Source organism: Amblyraja radiata, chromosome 34 (genome assembly GCF_010909765.2).
Source record: "Amblyraja radiata isolate CabotCenter1 chromosome 34, sAmbRad1.1.pri, whole genome shotgun sequence".
In the NCBI taxonomy this organism is placed as follows: domain Eukaryota; kingdom Metazoa; phylum Chordata; class Chondrichthyes; order Rajiformes; family Rajidae; genus Amblyraja; species Amblyraja radiata.
In genome coordinates this window covers 16,334,197-16,356,257 of record NC_045989.1, presented here as the reverse complement: position 1 = coordinate 16,356,257, position 22,061 = coordinate 16,334,197, and the positions used below count along the sequence as shown (strand labels likewise).

The window sequence follows — 22,061 nt, the reverse complement described above, 5'->3', positions numbered from 1 at the left end:
ATCTCTTAAAAGCTAATTCATTATACCCACCTCTATCACTTCTCTGGTTGCTCATTCCATGTATGCAGACTCTCTGTGTGAATAGGTTGCCTCTCAGGTCCTTTCTAAATCTTTCCCCTCTCACCTTAAACCTATGTCCTCTACTTTTAGACACCCATACCAAAGCTTTCTCATGTTCCATTTTTAATCTCTTGAGTTCCTTCTTAAGTAAATAAGCGAGTTCGGTATTCTGAAAAACGCAAGGAATCATGGGATTTGTCAAAGGTCACTCGCGATAAACACTCTCGGCAACCGTGCCGCCACATGCACACCTCATCCGCAACCAGGATCGAACCCGGGTCTCCAGTCCCGCAAGCGCTGCCGAATCACCACTGGAACATCTCCGTCCCCTGCCGAGTGCCCCATCCCTGTCCGGGAGCGGCCGGAGACGTCCAGGGCGACCCCGGACTGACGGGCGTCCCAAGCCCACAGCCAGCGTGGAGAAGAAACGCCAACTCCAGCCCAATTCCGCCAGGCCAACCGACAGCCCTGGACTGACGGTACACTGGCCCGTCGCAGCAGCGGCCCAGGCCCACAACCAGCGTGGAGAAGAAGCACCAACTCCACTGCTCAGGGCCGGTGTCCCGTCAGTCCAGCGCTGTTGGTTAACCCAGCTGGACAGGCAGAGTTGAGCTGGAGTTAGCGCTTCTCCTGTACACCGGCTGCAAGCCTGGGCCGCCACTGCAACGGGCCGGCGCCCCACCAACCCAGGGTCACCCTGGACATTCCTGTCCACCCCCGGACAGGGACGGGACACTCGGGAGCGGATGGGGGCGGCCCAGCAGCAACTCAACACCGCCGGAGACCCGATCCCGACCACGGACAAAATGCAGGTCTGCACCCATGCAGCAGCACAGCCGCCGAGAGTGTTTATCTCCAGTACTCAAGGGATTCACGATTCAAGCTGCCCATATCTGGCATTTGCCTCCCTTTTCTTGATCAGAGCCTCAATATCTCTTGTGTCAGCCTTGGCCTTCGCTATACGGGAACATGTTAGCCTTAAACCTCTGTATTTCGTGTTTAAAAGACGCCCACTTACCAGACGTCCCTGTTAACTGCAAACACAACACCCCCATTCAACATGAAAGTTTCTGGCTAATACCATCAAAATTGGCCTTAACCCCAATAAAAGACTTCAACTTTTGGACTTGTCCTGTCCTTTTTTGTATCTTACTAACACTTCAGTCAGCTGTCCAGTCTTACTTCCCAAGAGAGGCCCTTGCTGCTCTTGTTTACGAGTTCACACAGGCATTCTCAATCATGAAATAGCTGTTCACTCGAGCTCAAGCCAGATGATGTTTCCTTCTTGGAATCATATGCTGATGGGACTGTTCTTGTGCTGTAATGTTCTATGTTCGTCTGTCAATTCACAGATCCCTGAACCCATTTCCCTACTTTCCCCTCTTATCAGGTTCTACCATAGGCCAGGGTTCTGAACTCTACCCTCTACCCTCTACCCCATTGCGGACATTGGACTTTGTCTACAGAACTATTGCAGAAATATATTCTGCACTCTGCCTATTTTCCCCTTTGCTCTACTTATTATACTAGGTTTGACTAGATTGTATTTGCGTATAGTATTATGTGATCAGATTTAGATAGCATGCCAAACAAAGCTTTTCACTGTATCTTAGAACATGTGACAACAATAAACCTAATCTCCAGTGAACTGTCATGGGATCAGTGCTGTTCATGCTCTCACATCCAAATCTCAGAATGTACGTCAATTCTCCTTGTAACTCAAGCCCTCAGCATCTGTCGTACTTTTGTAAAGAATACCTAGTTGTACAACATTAGGACTGCATGATGAATGAAAAAGAGGCCTGTGGCTTTAACATTAAGAATTTTTGGCTGACTGTAGTGATACAAAAAATACAATCAGGCAAAATTAGTCTGCATTTGTACGGTATATGTCAGATTAGTCGAGAGGAAATCTTTCTGTTGATCAGATATGAAAATGAATAGACAACAAGTTTGCTGTGGATAATCACTGGTAGTGGTTATTGGATTTGTGATCTGAGTAATGGTATCCTTTAAGACTAGGAAGAGAACTTAGCTGATCAGCAATTTAATAGGAATGAGATCATATGTGCAAACTAGAATTGATTAAGGTGTGAGGTGGTGGACTTGTAGATAGGCAGATGATGCAAAGTTCTGCTAAGTGCTTCAGTTGAAGTCAAAAGCCCAACATCTGTGTAGAAAATTGCTCTCCAAACCATTGGCGCCAACTTTAACTGCCCATGTAGCATAGGGATGTTCGGGTGAAGATGACAACTTTGCATGTCAGCACTCTGAAAGGTCTGCTTTTTCTAATTTGGGGGACAAGAAGTGAAAGGAATTGAAAGTTGGCTTATCTGATCAACAGGAAAGACCAGAAGAGGAGTAAGTGGGCATTATTATACTTTTTTTTTAAATGTAGGTTTGAAGTAGCAGCCAAAATATTTAGTGATTTTTAGCCGATTAAAACTCTTAAAAATACTCATATTGTGTTGCTTTGAAAGATGATGCATTTATTTAAGCTATCAGCTTCTTGTTTTCTAGCCACATTTAAAAATAATTTAAGGCAAACGTTTTTTCATCTCACAGGAGGAGCGAGCAAATCTCAACACTTGACGAAATAAAGACTGAGGTAATTTTAATCATTTTGTATCTGTTGCATTGTATAATCAAAACCTTACAAGCTGCTAGTGAAAATTCTGTGTCTGATACATTACAAATGGTTATACCCTTCATTTAAATGGGCTCAATAGTAATGAAAATCTAAAATGACGGTTCACTACCAGGCTAAATACCGACTTGTGGAGTATTCAGAAGTGGCAACAATTCAATTATTATTTTTTACTCTTTACATGTATGACTGATTTATTCTTACAGCACACTGGATGAATTAAATTTTCTGGGTGCTTTAAGGCGTGATTTTTCTTCTTAAAGGTTGACTCAGTCATGCTTGTGATTCAGCCATTGGCAATTGCACCACAGTGCATTCTATTGGCTGGAAAATGAACATTGGAGCGGACAGAAGATGACCCATTTTGGAAATGCCCCACCTCCAAACCCAATTTTTAATGAGGTTGCATTAAACAGTGGCCAAGTGGAAAGTAAAGTTATATCTACATATGAGAAATATTATGGGGTAGAGAGTGCTGAGATAAACAAAAGTTATTTTAGATATTTACTTTCCACCTAAAAGGCACTAACATTTCTAATTTTAATCCTTGAGACTATGCAGCGTTAGCTCTTCAAAGTAAAAAAAAAATTTAAATAAGCAGATTAAAGTTTTTTTGTGTTCCCCCTATAACTGCATAATTTGTTTTGTTTAATTCAAATTATTAAAATTGTTGTTCATTTAAAATTAACTGCATTTTCTAAATCATTTTTTTTTCTGCTCAGAATTGTAAAGCAATCATTTTTCTAATTCTTTGTTCTTAAGTTTCAATTTTTGTTCAAACTTTCAGGCAAATCCATCTTCTGCATTACTTGCTACAGAAACTTTGGAAGTTGATTTAACTGCTGATGGGTAATTGAAATATTTTGTATAATTTGAATAAACTGGGGGTCGGTGCATGGATTATTGAAAATATTTTATTTATAACTAGAAAGTAAGTGTACTTTTTATAATTAGAAATGCCTGTTTCTCTCTCTCTCTCTCTTACAGAAACCAGGAGAAAACTGACCAGCCTTTAATGTACAAGGCTGAGAATCCATCTGTGGAAGCTGTGCCTTCACCCAAAGGTGACAAACTAAGTGATCAACAAGACAAAACAAACTCCAATGACAATGTAGAAAGTAATCAAAGTACTGAGAATACAGCAGATGGCCCGCTGTCTGAATTGACGACTGAGAAAGACTATGATGCTGGAGAGAGAGTTCAGGATAATTCCTCCAAACAAGCACTCACACCTCCAGATACTAACGAAGCACAAGATTTAAAATCAGTGGATAATGATGTAGAAATAGTTCAAGATGAGTTTGAGGGAATTGATACTTGTGATGAACCTAAAGATTGCAAGACTCTTCCGGATTTAATACTGAAATGTAAACAGACAGGGAATGAGGGAATTGATAACGAAAAATGTACTGAAGAAAAGAGCAATGATGCAAATGTGGAACAGAATAAGGATCCCAAAGAAGATGTTTGCTTTGACCAGTTTTTCAGGAGCAAAGATGAGCCAGAAGCTGTTGGTTCTGATGTGAGTGAGCAGGGCAGCATTCAGCTGGAACCACTCACTCCTTCTGAAGTTTTAGAACATGAAGCTACTGAGATTCTGCAGAAAGGGAGTGTGGTGACTGTTACCAAGAGAAAGGGAACAGCATCAACAGAGGAAAATAATAAAGAAACTACTCCTGCTCCAATACTACTAAGCTCAGAGCATCTAGAAGAAAATGAAAAGAGCTGAAGTTTTGCATGGTACATTGATTCTCTCACTGGACTTCATTCACAGATACACATACACCAAGCACACAAGTACTTGTACTGTTAAAGGCTTTGATATTCTTATCCTGTTCAGATTACAATGCACATTCCTGTCTTTGAAAAATAAACAAATGGCATGTGAATAGAAAAGACTAAAATCTGTAGAATTCTGTAATAAATTAAGCACCTTTGGATGGGTGCAGTCTTGGCAAGCTCTCGGCTTACCTACGTAAACTTTCAGTGAAAGTGGAATCATTACAAAAAAAGCATAATTATGTCATTGTGCAGCTGTGCAGAAAAATTGAATCAGTCATGCACAAGACGACATAATACTGCTGTTGCTGTAACCCAGTGCATATTATTAGTTTTTGCCATAGATATAGACCGTTTAGGATGGGTTACATGGTAAACCAAAGTGCAGTTCATCCTTTCCTTTCACTGTAGAAAATAGGATATGTTGTGTTAAGTAATGATTTATTTGTATTGGCATGTATCTTTCATTGTTCAGCAGTTTATTCTGCTTCTGGCAGTAGACGTACAACGAAGGAACTGCAGGATATGTAACAATGAATTGTTTTTGGTAAACTGCAGTACTTCATAGTGCCAAGCTAACTGAATATATGAGGAAGAATAAAGCAGCTTAAAATTATACTTAATATTTTTTATTACATATTTGGTAAATAGCTTCAGATACGTACTTTGCTAGTGGTTGGCAGTGGCTTGCTTTGATGTACAGTTTCTGCAGAAAACAAATTCCTATTCAGAACTTTAGACTTGATTCTTTTAGGTGGCTAATTTTACTTTGTTATAAAGGTTGTTTTATTTTATGAATATCTGATTTGGAATAGCTGATATCCTTGAAGCTGATATTTGTTCATTTCTGTTAAGTGCATTTTGCTAAAGATTAGTTAAATACAATAAAAAATAGCATGCATCAAAAGTTGATAAATCTAATTTACTGATTTTAAAATAGGATAACTACTTTTTAAATTGCTCTTCAAAATATTCTTAGTTCTTGGAAAAAAACTGAAAATATTCTTCGTCCGTTTGTCAATAAAAATAATTTTTAACATTTTAATATTGAACAGCTTTTCTTAGACTCCAGATTCAAAACCACAAAACAATATATAAAACATAAAACTCAATTCCTTTTACATTGCATAACATATTAAACAGTTGCACTCTCCACTCTGTAAAATGAAAACATTTCTTATTTATGTTCTTTGATTAAAGTGAAATCTCCCCTATCATCGCTTAATAACATATATTACCAAACCTTCTAAAGTGACAATTTTTTCATAGAATTCCAGAACTCCCTTGATATTAATATTAATTTTTGATTGGTTTATAGCAAAAAAAACTAATATACTTTTGCATGACATTTTCTGCAGGATTTCTTAACAAATACTTCCATATCATTTCCTATATCCACACTAATACCAATCCTCTTTCCTTGGATGTTCGGGTGGGCTTGTCCTTGATTGCCATTAATGTGCTTCTGAAATTATATCTGAATATGTTCTTGCTCATGATATTAGTTGGTTGTGGCTTTTCCTTATCCTCCTCAAAATTCTCAATTGCTGGTGATTACTCTGGCGAGTTTTATATTTCAAGTGGCTTTGGAATTAGTCAGCTGTATCCTTTTAACTATCAATTAAAACTAATTACCAGGGGGGAAAAAATTGAAAATTAATGACAATGTTTTGACACCAATGGAATATGACAAACCCATATGGCCAGTTCTGTTGACTTCATAGAAGTATTATAAAAAATCTGTTTAAAAACGCTATCCTAATGCAAAATTAGATATCAGATATTGAAGGTGTAAAAACTCCTCTCTATAATGAAACACATTTGTTTTTCAGACTGGTAAAACTAATTCATTGCAAAAAGTCCCTTATAACTTGCTCCTTTGAAATATATTTTATAAAACTTTTGGTTGTAACAAGAGACTAGGATGTGTTTTTATTCCATGTGAAGACATCACATGGGATTTGTTTCATTGTAGTTGCCCACAGTCTTTATAGTTTAGCATGTGCAGTCTACTTTGTATGGGAAAGGAGAAATGAAATGCAGCTCCATCTAATATAATTTCCTTTACAGTTAATTTATAGCAGGGTTGTAAATACTTTGTGTTTTTAAAAGGATTAATTTAGAAATTGTTAGTACTTTACTTTGTCTAATCACCATATTTGTATGTTGGAGTTATGTTAATCTTTCATTGTCGTTATACCTCTAAATTGTATATTTTCTTGTTCCACTCCAGGAGACTCGCACTTCAGTTCATGATTTGTTCATGGTATAAGATGCAACTGTAAACAAAGCAATGTGCAACTGAATAAATATTATAGATGCCCATGCTTGTGCATCTTGGCAAATGGACAGATGCCAGATCTTAGGCTAATTTACATTATTGGACTAGACTCAGTTGTCAAGAATTTGGTCCTCTGAAAATAATAACATTGGTAGCGCACAGGGCAAAGGCTTTTCCTTTCAGTGTGACTATATTTAACTGGTTAACTTGGATGAGGAAATATGTTTCCATTGCTACCGTTGCTACTTTTAGTTCTGGAATTCAATTGATTCCAATTCAGAGTTAAATTACTGTACACAGGGAGGGGTGAAAATAATGGTTTGTATACTTTTCTTCTTGTAGAAGTTAAATGTAACTTTAATGCCAGTGCCTGCAAGCTCAAATAAAGACAATGCATCTCATGACTTGTACTTCTGTTTCCGCTTGTCTGTGTAATCTTATATCTTTCTATGGTTTTCTCTGCTGTTGGGTCCTGTCATCCTCCCGAGCTTCCTTTAATAACCATGTTTCACGTGACAACCTGAAATTTGGTAAGATATTTTATGGTGGGGTACATTTCAACTAAGTCTAATTCTGCCCAGCAGGAGATAGCAGGTGCTTGTTCTCCTCTTAACTCATTCTTCCTTTGTTTCCCGCAGGCCAGAAGTATCAAAGCAAATGTTAGCACAAATCAAATCGGAAGAGTGAATCGTGATCATGTAGTAAACTACTGGCTAAATAGTACCTATACTCTGGGTCGGTTCCCAATTTATTGTGGCTATGGATTTCTGCATTCCTGAAGTTTCCGTGTACACCTTTAGGATCGTGTCCATGCCCACCACTAAATACCCATCAATACCAATCCCAATTACCAGCACTTGATCCAATGCTACAATGCTTTGGAAACTCATGTGCTCATTCAGCAGTTCTCAAATGGTGTGATGCTTCCACACTCTCAGGCTGTGCCTTCCAGATTGCAACCATTTGTTGAGTGAAAAACATCTTACCCAGGTTTAAAGCTATTGTGCACCATTAACAATTGTTCTCCAGTCTTAAGGGCCTGTCCCACTTGGCCGTCACAAGTCGTGACACGCACGTGATGCGCGCAGGATTTTGTGATGTACAAAATCTTTGCGTGCCATCTGCGTGACGCGCAAATGACGGCCAAGTGGGACAGGCCCTTTAGACACCTCAGCCATGGAGAAAAGTTTCTTAGTACCTATCTTCTCTTGGCTTTAAATACCTCAAATCTCCTCAGCTCCAAGGAGAATAAGCCCAGTCTATTCGGTCACATAACCGATATATTCCATTCTAGGCACGAACCTTGTGAAAAAGTGGCCAAGAAAAGTGCTGGAGTAACACAGTGGGTCAGGCAGCATCTTTGGTGAACATGGATAGGTCATTCAACATCCTCTATATGAATCTCCTCCATACTGCCTGTAGTTCAATCACATTATTTATAGTTGTCATCCAGAACTGAGCACAATTGTTTGGATGGGGTCGAACCATCCCTAATCAATCCTGGCCTTTCCAAATGGAGACCAATTCCATCCCTCTGAATGGGTGTCAGATGTTGATTTACCTGCTAAACTAGTGTTTGTGGCAATGTTGCTAAATCGGGGATGTATTACTTTACCATGGAACAGACCATTATAGTTCATATCTATAATTATGATGAAAACCACAGAGAAGAGGTATACAGTGCCCTCCATAATGTTTGGGACAAAGACCCAGCATTTATTTATTCGTCTCTGTACTCCACAATTTGAGATTTGTAATAGAAAAAAATCACGTGGTTAAAGTGCACGTTGGCAGATTTTAATAAAGGCCATTGTTATACATTTTGGCTTCACCATGTAGAAATCCCTTTGTATGTAATGTCTGCTTGAAGTCTGCAATTCATGGACATCACCAGTTGCTGGGTGTCTTCTCTGGTGATGCTCTGCCAGGCCTGTATTGCAGCCACCTTTAGCTTATGCTTGTTTCGGGGCTAGTCCCCTTTAATTTTCTCTTCAGCATATAAACGGTATGCTCAATTGGGTTCAAATCGGGTGATTGACTTGGCCACTCAAGAATTTACCATTTTTTAGCTTTGAAAAACTCCTTTGTTGCTTTAACAGTATGTTTGGGATCATTGTCTTGCTATAGAATGAACTGTCGGCCAATGAGTTTTGAGGCATTTGTTTGAACTTGAGCGGATAGGATGTGTCTATACGCTTAAGAATTAGTTATGCTACTACCATCAGCAGTTGTATCATCAATGAAGATAAGTGAGCCAGTTCCAGCTAACCAGTGGTTTGCATCTTGCAGTGTAGCCTCTGTATTTCTGTTCATGAAATCTTCTGCGGACAGTGATCATTGACAAATCCACACCTGACTCCGGAAGAGTGTTTCTGATCTGTCGGACATGTGTTTGGAGATTTTTCTTTATTATAGAGAGAATTCTTCTGTCATCAGCTGTGGAGGTCTCCCTTGGCCTGCCAGTCCCTTTGTGACTAGTAAGCTCACCAGTCATCTCTTCTTAATGATGTTCCTAACAGTTGATTTTGGTAAGCCTAAGGTTTGGCTGATGTCTCCAACTGTTTATTTCTTGTTTCTCAGTCTCATAATGGCTTCTTTGTCTTTCATTGGCACAACTTTGGTCCTCATGTTGATAATCAGCAATAAAAGTTTCCAAAGGTGATGGAAAGACTGGGGGAAAGACTAGGTGCTGAGAGCTCTTGGTATTAAGGAGGCAACTAAACACACCTGAGCAATTACAAATGCCTGTGAAGCCATGTGTCCCAAACATTATGTTTATGGTGCCCTGAATTGGGGGGATTATGCATAAACACAGCTGTAATTTCTACATGATGAAACCAAAATGTATAAAAATGGCCTTTAATAAAATCTGACAATGTGCACTTTAACCACATGTGATTTATTCTATTACAAATTTCAAATTGTGGAGTACAGAGGAAAATAAATAAATGACGGGTCTTTGTCCCAAACATTATGGAGGGCACTGTACATATATACTTTATATGTGTTATGCATATGTTGTTTTTTTTTGTTTTTTACAGTCGTACTTTACTATTTAATAGGAATTCCATGGCAGAAAGTCCCAATATTTTATCCCTAGAAGTGCACTGTGAAAGGATGCAATTGGAGTATCGCCTTTTAATGCAAATATTTTGTTTACTGGTTATAATCAGGCAGACAGAACATCTGTAAAGGGAAGTCCAGTGCTTCAAATTAAATTGCACCCCACAGGGTAATATTTTGCAGTAAATTGCTACAGCTGAATTGCACAATCATATATTTTAGCCAACAGAGTAGGGAGAGTTACCATCAGTGCAATATTTGACTGCATAACTCCAAGAAAGCACAAAGCATATATGTCAGCACATAATATTAGATAATGTAGGTGTCCTTTGGAACATAATTGCTTCCAGTCAAATGTTACCTGTTGTGCTCAGTGATTTGACACATGGATGCAGATTTATATGTGGAGGAATCTGTCTAGGGACACATTTATCAGCACCAGGCATTCATGCAACCTGCAGCTTATGGAAACTCATTAAGTGATTGAAGCTGTAAGTCTGCTGTTCAAAACAACCAAAGTCACAAAGGGAATACTGAAAATAGCTGACATAAGATGGGCTAAACATATTTTTAAGGGTAATGCATTCTGCTGCTCTGTAATCAGAGATTTGGGGTTTCAAACATGATGCTCAAGTATGTGGCATATTAAGAACCAGTAAATGTGATTTATAATTATAATAAACCTCTTGATAATTCTGCTTCAGAGAGACCATTATGTGTTTGCAGTTGCAACTAACTTAAGACAAAATGCAAAAGGAAGATATTACTTGCTGATAATGCCACCAACCCCTGCAGTCTTTGCTACATGTACAATCTCTTCATTCCTAGGGATGCTGGAATTTACTTTAGGTGAATAAATGGTAGTTAGTTTAATTGCTCCTTGATAGATGTTTTCCATGCTATTGATGATGATCTACAGTGCCCTCCAAGTGGCAGTATTTCATTGAAATAATATAAGTGAAATACCATCAAATAGACAAGACACTGGATTAAACTGCTAATATAATTTCATATTTTACGATCAGATGCCCTTGGAGTGCCAACTGTCACTTGTTTTATATGGTCTGGATGCTTTAATGATTTGTTAATAACTACATTGTGTATATGACTTTTAATTTCTTATTCTGCTGCAGATGATATTGCATTTATTGCATATTGCATTAAAATGTATAATACTTTGGCCAATTTATACAGATGCCTCTGAATGACTATTTTTTCACATGGAGGTACTCAAAAGGTCAGGATTCTTATTACTGCTATGTGGATGAATGTCAGTTAAAATAGATTGGTGCGTTTAGAATACAGAGAAAAGGACCCTTGCCTAAAATAAGACGATAAATTACACGCTAGTCATTGTAACTTGTTTCACATTTTTCTCCTTCAAATAGTACTGTGGACATTCGATGTAAGTCTCAATCAACAGAACACTTGAGGTTGTGAGATAATCTTATCAACAGCAATGCACAGAACCAATCTTAGGCACACAGGAGCAGTTAGAAGTAAAAGCTCTAATTGTGTCCAAATGTTATTTGACAGCTCCCATTGTTGACAGAATCAATAGATTCTACTATGAAAAATTACACATATTTCTCTCATCACTAATTGCTGGCACGTGATTGGAGTATACAAATAGATTTATGTGGAAAATGCTGCATACATTTAATAAGAGATATTTCTGTTGTGAAATTATGGATCCTCCCATAGAGTATATTTACCTTAATCAGATAATGTTAAGAAAGAAAAGTCACATTTGCACAAGTATCCACCTTAAGCTAAAATTAGTGATTGGATCAACATAGGCTTTTGTTTCCCCAACAATAGCACAAATATCAACCCTCAACATCTGCAGCAGTTAACATTTATGTGTTTTTTCAGATTCAAATAATAATCAGATTGCACATATCTGTAGCTCCACCTCTGTTCATGAGCCAGTTATAAATTCAAACCTGTCCAAGATAGAGAGGTTCATTCCCAATTCTGTCACAGTCACGTGCACACACTACATTTTATCATCAGTTTTTTTTTTTCATTGAGCTTGGTTACTATGCAAGGGAACAGGCAGGATGAGAAAACAAACTACCATGTTTGCAAGATATAAGAAATACTCGAGTAAGAAACGTATAGAATTAGCAGCCATTTTGACAAATGTGACAGATTTTGATGCTTTATATTATTTTGCAATTCATTCAAGAGGCAGGGATTTGCCGTGCACACGACTAGCTGAGATTTTGGCAGTTTCTATGCACAACAGATGTTAATTGGTGAGAATTCACGTAAATCTGAACTTGTTTTGCATAATAAATAAAGCTATAGACCAAATTACACCTCAGGTCTCAATAATAATACATTGTCTAACTGCACTTTAAGCAATGTCTCAATATTAATCTGCAGGTCACCCTCTGAGTTTGCAGCTTTTGGACTAGTTTTGAGCACTCTCTCTTTCTCGAGTGTTGGCACTGTTAACCCTTTCACTAAACTAGGTCTCCTGCTTTAGAGCAAAACTTGCATCTCGTGTATTTGGAAGGCAATAATCCACTGAAGATATCCCCAAATCAAAGTAGCTAAAGTTGGTTTTCCTCAATTCATAATTGAATTAGATCAATCCCAGATCTGAAAAACCATCCCAGTTAAAAAATGTCATAAATATGTGGTGACATGCCATTTTAAAATTACTTGTGTAATTATGTCAGTGATAATACATTGATCAGATTAATTAAAACAACCTTAAGGACAAGATTGAAAACTGTCATTCGGTTCCAGTTCAAGTGTCAGAGTTGGTATCTATCCTGGGATGTAGAAACGAGGAACTGCAGATGCTGGTTTACCAAAAAAGTGGTGAAGAAATTGAGCGGGTCAGGCAACATCCCCGGATCTCCAGAGATGCTGCATGACCTACTGAGTTACTCTAGTGGGGCTTTCTCACGGGGCGACTTGACGCAAGATGTAACCAGAGTGAAGTGGTCGTGGTCTAGCACGATATCACACGATATAACGGGGGGTAGATAAAGAGTTCCCACGGGTACTCGGCATTTCTGTTATTTGTGCGAGTGACTTGTCCGTCTCCCGAGCTTTCCTGTTAAATCTTGAATGAACATTGTGAACTGTGAAGTGTTGTTAAATCATCACGTGGCACAAATGATGTCACTTTTTTTTCCACACACTATAAATATCCTCCCTTGGTTGAATTGACTCATTTGGAGACATGCCTGTACTAAGTAGTTTCGAGTACAGGATGGTGGTGTTTTTCATTGACGCGCTGTATGCAGCAGCCCTCTATGTGAATCGAGGACGCTTGCGTGAAGGCAGAAGGGTGAGATTAATTAAAAAGAGAATTAAGAGGAAGTCTCACTGGGTGAAGCCCATCTTTTAACGGAGACCTCTATTTGGACAATATGATAAACTGCTTAATGTGCTGTGCGAAGAGGATAAAAGTGCATTCACAAACTTTGTCAGAATTTCACCCGAGCTCTTTAATGAGCTGAAGAATAATTTGGGACCTCTGCTGAAGAAGACTGACACTGTAATGAGAAAGGCACTGGAACCAGGGTTGCGCATAGCAATCACCCTCCGCAGGGCACAGACACACTTATAAGAGAAGTTTAAGTTAACTGCAAAAACAGCACTTTTACATCAATAGCAATGTATGTTTTTAAATCATGGATAACATTAAATGGTTTTCCTGTTGATGTACTAATATATCGTTATATATACTCACATGAGCACCCGGGATACTCCGCAGCCTTCGTCTCCAGCAGGTTCCGTTTTTTCTCCCCGTTTCTGTAATCCTCTCTCGATTTATCGTAAAGAATTTCGTTGAATTGGTACCATTCTACAAGTTCCCCCTCTTGCTCCCTGGTGAAGTTATATGGCCTTACCTTCTGCCATCTTCCCTTTATATACGCGTCTGTTGAGGCTATTCCTACAACAGCTACTGGGGAGGCAATCTGAAATCCACCTTGCTCACCCTCTCCCTGCTCCAAGGAGCCCACAGGGAGTGTTATCTGTGGCATCTCCTGTTGCCTCTCCACCTGTCTCTCTTGCTGCGTCTCCTCCTCATTCTCCTGCATGGCAAAAACCTTTCTGACATGCTTTACCCCCTTTGAGCTTTTCTGGGAGCCATCTCTGCAAGTGTTCCAGTGAAAAAGATTCTCCAACAATGGCAATGAGGTGGGACGTCCTCGATGGACACATGTTCCATTGGCGATATTGAGGCCACCTTTTTTACTCACCTTCTGTCGCCTCTGTCCAGCTTCCGGGTTCACCGTTCGCAGGAGTTCCCACGGTAAACGCAAGAGTTATTATGGATATCGCACTGGCCACTACGTCCATATAATGTTTCAATGTTCAACCACAAGTGTACAAGTCACTCTTGGAGAAATTCAAGCTTGCTTGAATTTTCTCCCGAGTCAACGAGTTACACGAGTACCTGCCGTTAGCACCAAGGTGGTCCACGGTGGTCCACGAATGCCGTACGGTTATCGTACGAGGTTCCCACGATGTTCAACTCTGGTTACCTCTTGCGTCAAGTCGCCCCGTGAGAAAGCCCCATAACACTTATCCAGGGATCTAGGACAGGGAATTGATCATTTAGTGACAATCAGTTGTGCACTTCTTTAAAATGTATATTTATTTTGTTCCATATGGTTGCAGAGAGAAAATATGTTCAGACACCATTTCTTGTTCCAAACTGCTTATCTATGGATACAAATGATAGCAAATATATTTGGTCCTGAAGTAAATTATAGGCATTTGCTTTCCAAGTGATTTCAGTATATTTCATTACAGCCCAGTGGCATTCCTCATTTCCTTGGGCAAATGAGAGCCTGTTCATAGCTAAATGATTCCAGAAGAAAAAGTGCAACCTGTTTGGCAGCTACCTTTGATCTTTTTTATTAATATATTGTTTTGCCTGCTCTGTCATATTTGCTGATGGCTGACAATGGGTTTCAGATATCTCCATTCAGGGATTTGTTTTTGAATCATACAATGGTAATATGTGGAGGCCATTCAACACCTGGCGTCCTGTTCCTGCACCCCACAATCTATTTTTTCTTTCAAGCATTTTTAAATTCCTGGTGGCTGTAGAGGTTTGTTTTTCAGATTATAGCTCTGTGCCCATTGGAGTGCAGCAAGAACTGATGCTAGGTCCCCTGTTGTTACAGCTGCATAGGACATCGGTGAGGCCACAGCTGGTATATTGTGTGAAGTCCTGGTTGCCACACTATAGGAAGGGTGTGATTAAGCTGGAGATGGAGCAGAAAAGATTCACAAGGATGTTGCCAAGACTGGAGGGCTTGAGTTACAAAGAAAGACTGAATAAACTGGGATTGTTTTCCTTGGAGCGACAGAGGCTGAGGGGTGACCTTATAGAGGTTTATAAAATTATGAAGGGCAGAGACAAGGTGATGGTCACAGTCCACCATCTCAGGACGGTGTATAAAATTAACATAGTTTTAAGATGAGAAACTTGTTTACCATATCTGCAGCAAGCTCTCCAACCTGGATTTGATGAGCTGGGAAGCCTGTGTTTTGGGCAGAGGCAAACCTTGGGACAGGTTTGAAGCTTTCAATTCCATCAAATTATAAGATGATCTTAATTTGATGTAATATTTCCTGAGATGTGCACACTATTCTGATAACCCCACAGCCTTAGAGCTGTACAGCACAGAAACAGGCACTTCAGCCCAATTTGTCCATGCCGTCCAAATTTCCTAACCAAGCTATTCCTATTTATATGTGCCTGACTTATACCCCTCCAAATCTACCCAGTCTTCCTTCAAGCCAATTTTGTACCCAATTAGCTAGATTGCCCTGGATCCCATGATCTAATCTTCTAAATCAGCTTATCATGCAGTGCCTTGTCAAAGGCCTTGCTAAAATCCACGTAAACAATGTCTAATGCACTCATCAATCTTCTTGGTTGCCTCTTCAAAATAATTCCACACACAAAGCCATGTTGACTATCCCTACTCAGTACTTGCTTTTCCTCTCAGCAGATCAACAATAACTTACCAGCACTGCTGTTAGACTCGCCAGTCTTTAGTTCCTAGGCTTTTTCCTTGCAATCTTTTATTGGAGGCACAGTTTAAGCCACCATCTGGTTTTCTTATCTGTAGTTGTCACTGATACAAATATCTCTGCTGGGGCTCCCGCAATTTCTTCTCTAACTTCCCACAATGTCTGAGGATACAATTGATCAGGTCCTGGGGATTTATCTATCTTTATACATTTTAACATCTAGCACCTCTGCCTCTAATCTGGCACCCTTCAAGGCATTCACTATTTAAATTATTTTATATCATAACTTCCCCAAGTTCCCTCGCTGTCTTTCTCCACAGTAAGATATCCATTTAACACCTCACCCATCTCTTGTGCTTCCACATGTACTGTAGATGACTTTTAAGGAGATGGTAATAGTTACTCTATTGCCCTTAATAGTAGAATTCCTTTGTATTCTCCTTTGTCCTATCAGACAAACCTATCTCATGCCCCCTTTTGCCCTCCTGATTTCCCCGAGATTCACTTGGTGTCAGCTGCCTATACCTGACATATGCCTTCTTTCTCAGTAGATTCCTCAGAAGTTCTGCCAGTGTGGCATGTGTGTGCACTGATGTCAGGCATGGTGTGGCTGTGAAATTTGCATCAATTCTTTTCATCGCTACTTTTCATTATAATTCCTTTTATCTTTCCATTGATGTTTCTCGCACCTTTAATGTTACTTGAGTTTTGAAAATCCTTCTTGCTCCATATTTTTCAGGCTTTGAAGCAAAAATGCTCATATTTCTTATTTCAATATTTCAGAAATATATTTGTTCTTGTTTATTTCTTTGTGTGCACTACATTTGAAATGTAGTTTTACAAAGACAAACTCAATGAGCGGAGTCAGGGATATTTTGAATCATTCTAAAAATGTGTTTGCTTTTGCAGTTTATATCCAAAGCAAACTCATAACAGAAACATTCCCATTCCTCAGTATTAATCCTACATAAACAGTTAAAATCACACCTGCTTTAGGACCCAGTGTGGATTTGCTCTCATCACCGTTCAACATCACAGGGAGGCTCAAGGATAAGTCAACATTCTTGGTTGAAACCAGTGGCCCTGTTTACAGGGACTGTGAAGGTAAGTCACTCCTGCCTCCAAAACATGTTGTCAGATTAATACACTTTCTCTTTCTCAAACAGGAAGACCAGTGTTCCCTCTCTTGGCTACTGCAACTCTGGTATTAATCATATGACATAGTGCTCTAATCCCTGCATCTTTTTTCCCTGCCAGTATTTGGAAACTTAGAGCAGAGCTATTCACTTCTATTCATGTATTAAACCCTACTGAATGATTACTTCCTTCTCTTCTGTTTCTTCTATCTTTCACGTGTTATAAAGAATGCTATTTTTCGGCAGTTTAGTATCTCTAGGAATGCTACAGCATTCAGCAATTTTAATGAAGTCTATGATTTGCCTGTTGAAACTCCAATATAATTGCTCCAAACTTTCAGGTGCTGCAAGCAGCTGCTGAGGTCAACTCTTAAGTCCTTGTTGCAGCTGCTTCCAGCTGCATTTATTGTGCCACCAAATTGATTTTAAAACAAACCTATTCCTCAGCAGGTGGCCCAGAGCTTCTTGATACCTGAAATCATAGACCCCTCCTCTATATTTTCCATAGGTTTGAGACATACAAAACAGAAACACAGGAACATGTGCAGATGATACAAGCAGTGATCAGTTTTGAATTTACAATCTGCAGCTGTGCAAGCAAAGATCATTCTCTGCTAACACAGACCACTTGCAAGCTTAGTAAACTTATAGCGGCCTCAGTTGAAGAAAAACCTCACAGCTAGACGTACACCTGTGTCAATTGGGCTGTAGTGAGCAGCAACATCAGTGAACCACTTCTGACGGTACCCAAGATTTTTGTTGTATGTGGGAAGTCCATACCCCAATTCTTCATGAATAATAAAAACTTGGTATCCTTATTTGGTATTCCTGAAGGCATTTGACAAAGTGCTGCATTGAAAATTATTGCACAAAATAATATCTCACGACTTAGGAGAGTAACGGGAACAGAGAATTAGCATAAACTTTTTGTTTTGAGTATATAAATGACTTGAATGAAAGTACTAAAGCTGTGGGTGCTACATTTGCTGATGACAGAAAGAGAGCTAGTGAAATGCAAATAAGGTGGCAACAAGATCAATTGATGAAAGATTACAAAGCTCTGAAGTGAGCTCTATGCATCCCAGTGCATGATTCACAAAAGGCTAGCATGTAGTTGTAGCAAGCAATTAGGAAATGTATATCATGTTACCATTTATTATGACAGAATGAATGCAAAAGTAGGCTTTGTTTTAAAAAGACACAAAATGCTGGAGTAATTCAGCGAGTTATGCCCCTGTCCCACTTAGGAAACCTGAACAGAAACCTCTGGAGACTTTGAGCCCCACCCAAGGTTTCCGTGCGGTTCCCGGAGGTTGCAGGTGGTTGCCGGAGGTTGCAGGTAGGGAGACTGACAAAAACCTCCGGGAACCTCACGGAAACCTTGGGTGGGGTGCAAAGTCTCCATAAGTTTCCGTTCAGGTTTCCTAAGTGGGACAGGAGCATTAGGCAGCATCTCTGGAGAACATGAATATCCAACATTTTGGGCTGAGATGTTTTAGTATTGCAAGGCACTCGTAAAACCATGTCTGGAGCACTGTACATATAACTGACCTCCTAATTAAAGGAAAGGTGGAAATCCACTGGAAGTATTTCAGGTAAGGTTTAGTACCTGCCTTGTGAGGAAGGTTGGATAGCCTAGCCTTGTATTGGGGGCAAGGAGGAACTGAGAGAAGGAAAGGGTTTTTTCTGAGATAAGGATAGGCTCAGAAATAAAATAACTTTGTAATATGTATATGAAGAGTTTTACATGGAATTAGATAATCACAACCATTGGTCCCCAATAGTAAACAGAATGCAAACCCAATGATGGAAATGAGAAGCTGTGGGTTCCTGGACCACAGGAGGCAATGGTATAGGATAAAATCTAAAGTGAACAAAGAACATTTCCAGCTTGATCTACAAGAGGCTGTGAACCAACTCTTGAATTTATGAACCCACAACATTGGGACAATCCAAAGCTGTTTTTGTGGCCAATAAAGTGTTTCAGAGAGTAGATCTCATAAACAGAATTGTGGTACTGGGTGGAAGATAACATTATTCTTCAATACTCAGGGGGTACCTCCCTGTCACTAAAGCTGGTGCAGCCATGTTGGGGGAGAATGGTACAGATATACAAGCGGCCGCTCCGATTTAATAGAACAACATTAAGCTCTAGATCGTGATCAGGGCCTGCATGACAAAAATGCACCCGGCTCATGGTTTATCCCAACATACTGTCTATCTCCGGGATCTATTGATTTCCCATAATTTGTGTGTAAGTGATTGGATTAGGATAAACCTTTAATTATCTAATAATAAAGGAAGCACTTTTTAAAAAAATGGTACTCTTGGTTGTTGAGAACGGTTTCCATCTCCAATGCGACATAGATCCCGAAGTCCTAAAAATAACTTAATTAAAATGGAACCAGCTTGCTCTCCAAATATTCATGGTTGTAACGCTGAAGGTTCTTCCGCCATCTTGTGGTCAACATGTTGAATGAAACCTTGCGAGATTCATTAGAATAATCACCATTCAATCTAATATTTTCTAACTCTAGATTATAATTATGCAATTGAGAAATGTTCAATGAAATTAGTTATTGCTTGAAGGTAAACAATATTATTTTTGCTAATTCTTCCATATTCACAGTCTAAGCCATAAAAGTACCCAACCATTGAAATGAATATGTATTTAAGTTATTATCAATAATGCAAAGATGAACATATGTCCTATTTACAACATTAAGATTCCTTTCAGGGTATTCATGTTTCTATAAAGTAACCAAAAGCAGTGAAAGCAAAGTAATGAGAAAAGTGAATAATTTAATGAAACAAAACTAGTTTCATATAATGCGCCAGTCGCAGATACAATGCTCAATGGATTTAGAATACGCAGAAATTGTACACAAGAAATCCCAGTTCAAACATAAAGTAACATCCTTTTAGTTTAGTTGGTAAATATGCTTACACATATATTTCTCACAGTTGGGAGAAATGAGTCTTAAGATCCAGCAGTGAGGAGCATGGTAATAAATCATCTGTGACAAGGATAGGTAACTTTGCATAATATTGACTGCAGAATTCAAAGCACCTCTCTATTCATGGAAAAGAAGTGAGACTATTCAAACAAGGATAGTCAACCAAGTCTAAATTTAAAGGTATTTTATGGAGAAGCAGCATGCTACCACTGGAGCTATTTTTTGGACAGGTTTAAATATAGTATTTGGTCGACTATTTAAATCACTCACTTTTATTTGGGAGAAAGCCTTTTCAAAATACTCTATCTCCTGCCATTTGCAGACTCCTTTATAAGTTTCAGTTTAGCCCACATCACCAGACTGAACAAGAGAAGCAGCTGAAAGCTACTATTTTGTCAGGAGAAAAATAAATAGTGGAAAGAAGATACATGATGGTTTTCTCACCAAGCCATTTATGGCCAACTCTAGAGTGGCATCGACTTTCAGTCTGAAGAAGGGTCTCGACCCAAAACGGCACCCATTCTTTCTCTCCTGAGATGTTGCCTGTCCCGCTGAGTTACTCCAGCATCTTGTGTCTATCTTCAAGAGAGACTGGTCAACAGCAAAGAGTGGTGGCCTTGTTTATCCTATTAGCTGACGAATTATGTTAATTAAATTTGATAGATGATTATTGACCAGCAAGCTTAGACCTCACATATATTTTGCTGGTTTAATTTCCTATGATTTTTCCTGTTGTACTATTTCACTCTCTCATCCACAAACTTCCTAGTTGGTATTGGTTTATTATTCATGTCTACCAAAATACAGTAAAAAACATTTGTGTGCTTCCTGAGGAATTATACTATACATGATGAGTACAATCAAGCCGTACATACGTTCAACTGATAGTGCAAACAAATAAAAAACACTAGAGTGTGGAATGTATTGTTACAGTGTTACGCCGTTACAATTACAGAGAAAGTGCAGATTTAAAAAGTGCAAGGTCCACAATGAATTAAATTGGGAGATCGGGATTGGATCCTAATTTATGTGAGGACAATAGCAGGGAAGAAGCTATTCCTGAGTCTGGTGGTATGTACTTTCAAGCTTTTGCATCAGCTGCCTAATGCCCCTGTCCCACTTAGGAAACCTGAACGGAAACCTCTGGAGACTTTGCGCCCCACCCAAGGTCTCCGTGCGGTTCCCGGAGGTTGCAGGTGGTTGCCGGAGGTTGCAGGTAGTGGAAGCAGGTAGGGAGACTGACAAAAACCTCCGGGAACCGCACGGAAACCTTGGGTGGGGCACAAAGTCTCCGGAGGTTTCCGTTCAGGTTTCCTAAGTGGGACAGGGGCATAAAGGGAGAGGGGAGAAGAGGGAATGACCAAAATGAAAATGGTCATTGATTATGTTGACTGCTTTCCCAAGCCAGCACAAGGTATCGATGGAGACAAAAAGCGTTGGCAGGTTTGTGAAATGGTTTGGGCTACATCCACAACTCTCAGAAATGTCTTTGGTCTTGGGTAGAACTGTTGCTAAACCATACTGTGATGCATGATGCTTTCAACAGTGCACCTGTAGAAATTGGAAAGTGTCATTGAAGACATGCCAAACTTTCTTTGGCTTCTTAGGAAGTAGAGATGTTGCTTTCTTGGCCATAGCTTCATTGTAGTTGTCCAGGACAAATTGTTGGTGATATTTACATCTAGAAACTTGAAGAGCTCGATCATCTCCATTTTAGCACTATTGATGTTGGTTGGGGCATTTACACCACCTTGTTTCCCAAAGTCAATAACTAACTTCTTTGTCTTGCTGTCATTGAGGGAGAGGTATGGCACCATGTTACTAAACTCTTCAGAAACAAAACAAAAAGTTTCATTGCAAAAAGTGACCAAGGATAAAAGCAAGGTGCAAATCATAACACATGTATGAGTAGCAAATGGGAAAGATTGAGGAAAGTCAGTTAAACCACTTGACCAAAATCCCAATTTGCATGATTCTTTGCTCTGATGTTATGGCATCTAAACTATAATCTGTCCTAGCTTAAAATAGATACCTGAAAGAAACGCCACCAACATGTATTAATAGCCTGTAATGTTATACTATTAAGTGCCTGTAAGGAAATGTCCACCGAAGGAAACCTG

At 39.3% G+C, this 22,061-nt stretch overlaps 1 protein-coding gene across 4 annotated transcripts in view; it reads left to right on the top strand.

Moving 5' to 3' along the window:
* The window catches only part of znf280d (zinc finger protein 280D), a 75,678-nt gene extending 68,501 nt beyond the window's left edge, over positions 1-7,177 (top strand). For 3 of the 4 annotated variants that reach the window (XM_033050305.1, XM_033050304.1, XM_033050306.1), the window contains exons 19-21: positions 2,626-2,668; positions 3,495-3,556; positions 3,695-7,177. In XM_033050305.1, coding sequence (XP_032906196.1) covers positions 2,626-2,668; positions 3,495-3,556; positions 3,695-4,436 — 847 coding nt within the window. In that variant the 3' untranslated portion in view covers positions 4,437-7,177. The remainder of the gene's footprint in view (positions 1-2,625; positions 2,669-3,494; positions 3,557-3,694) is intronic. The other variant, XM_033050307.1, reaches the window with a different exon arrangement.
* The last annotated feature ends 14,884 nt before the right edge of the window (positions 7,178-22,061 follow it).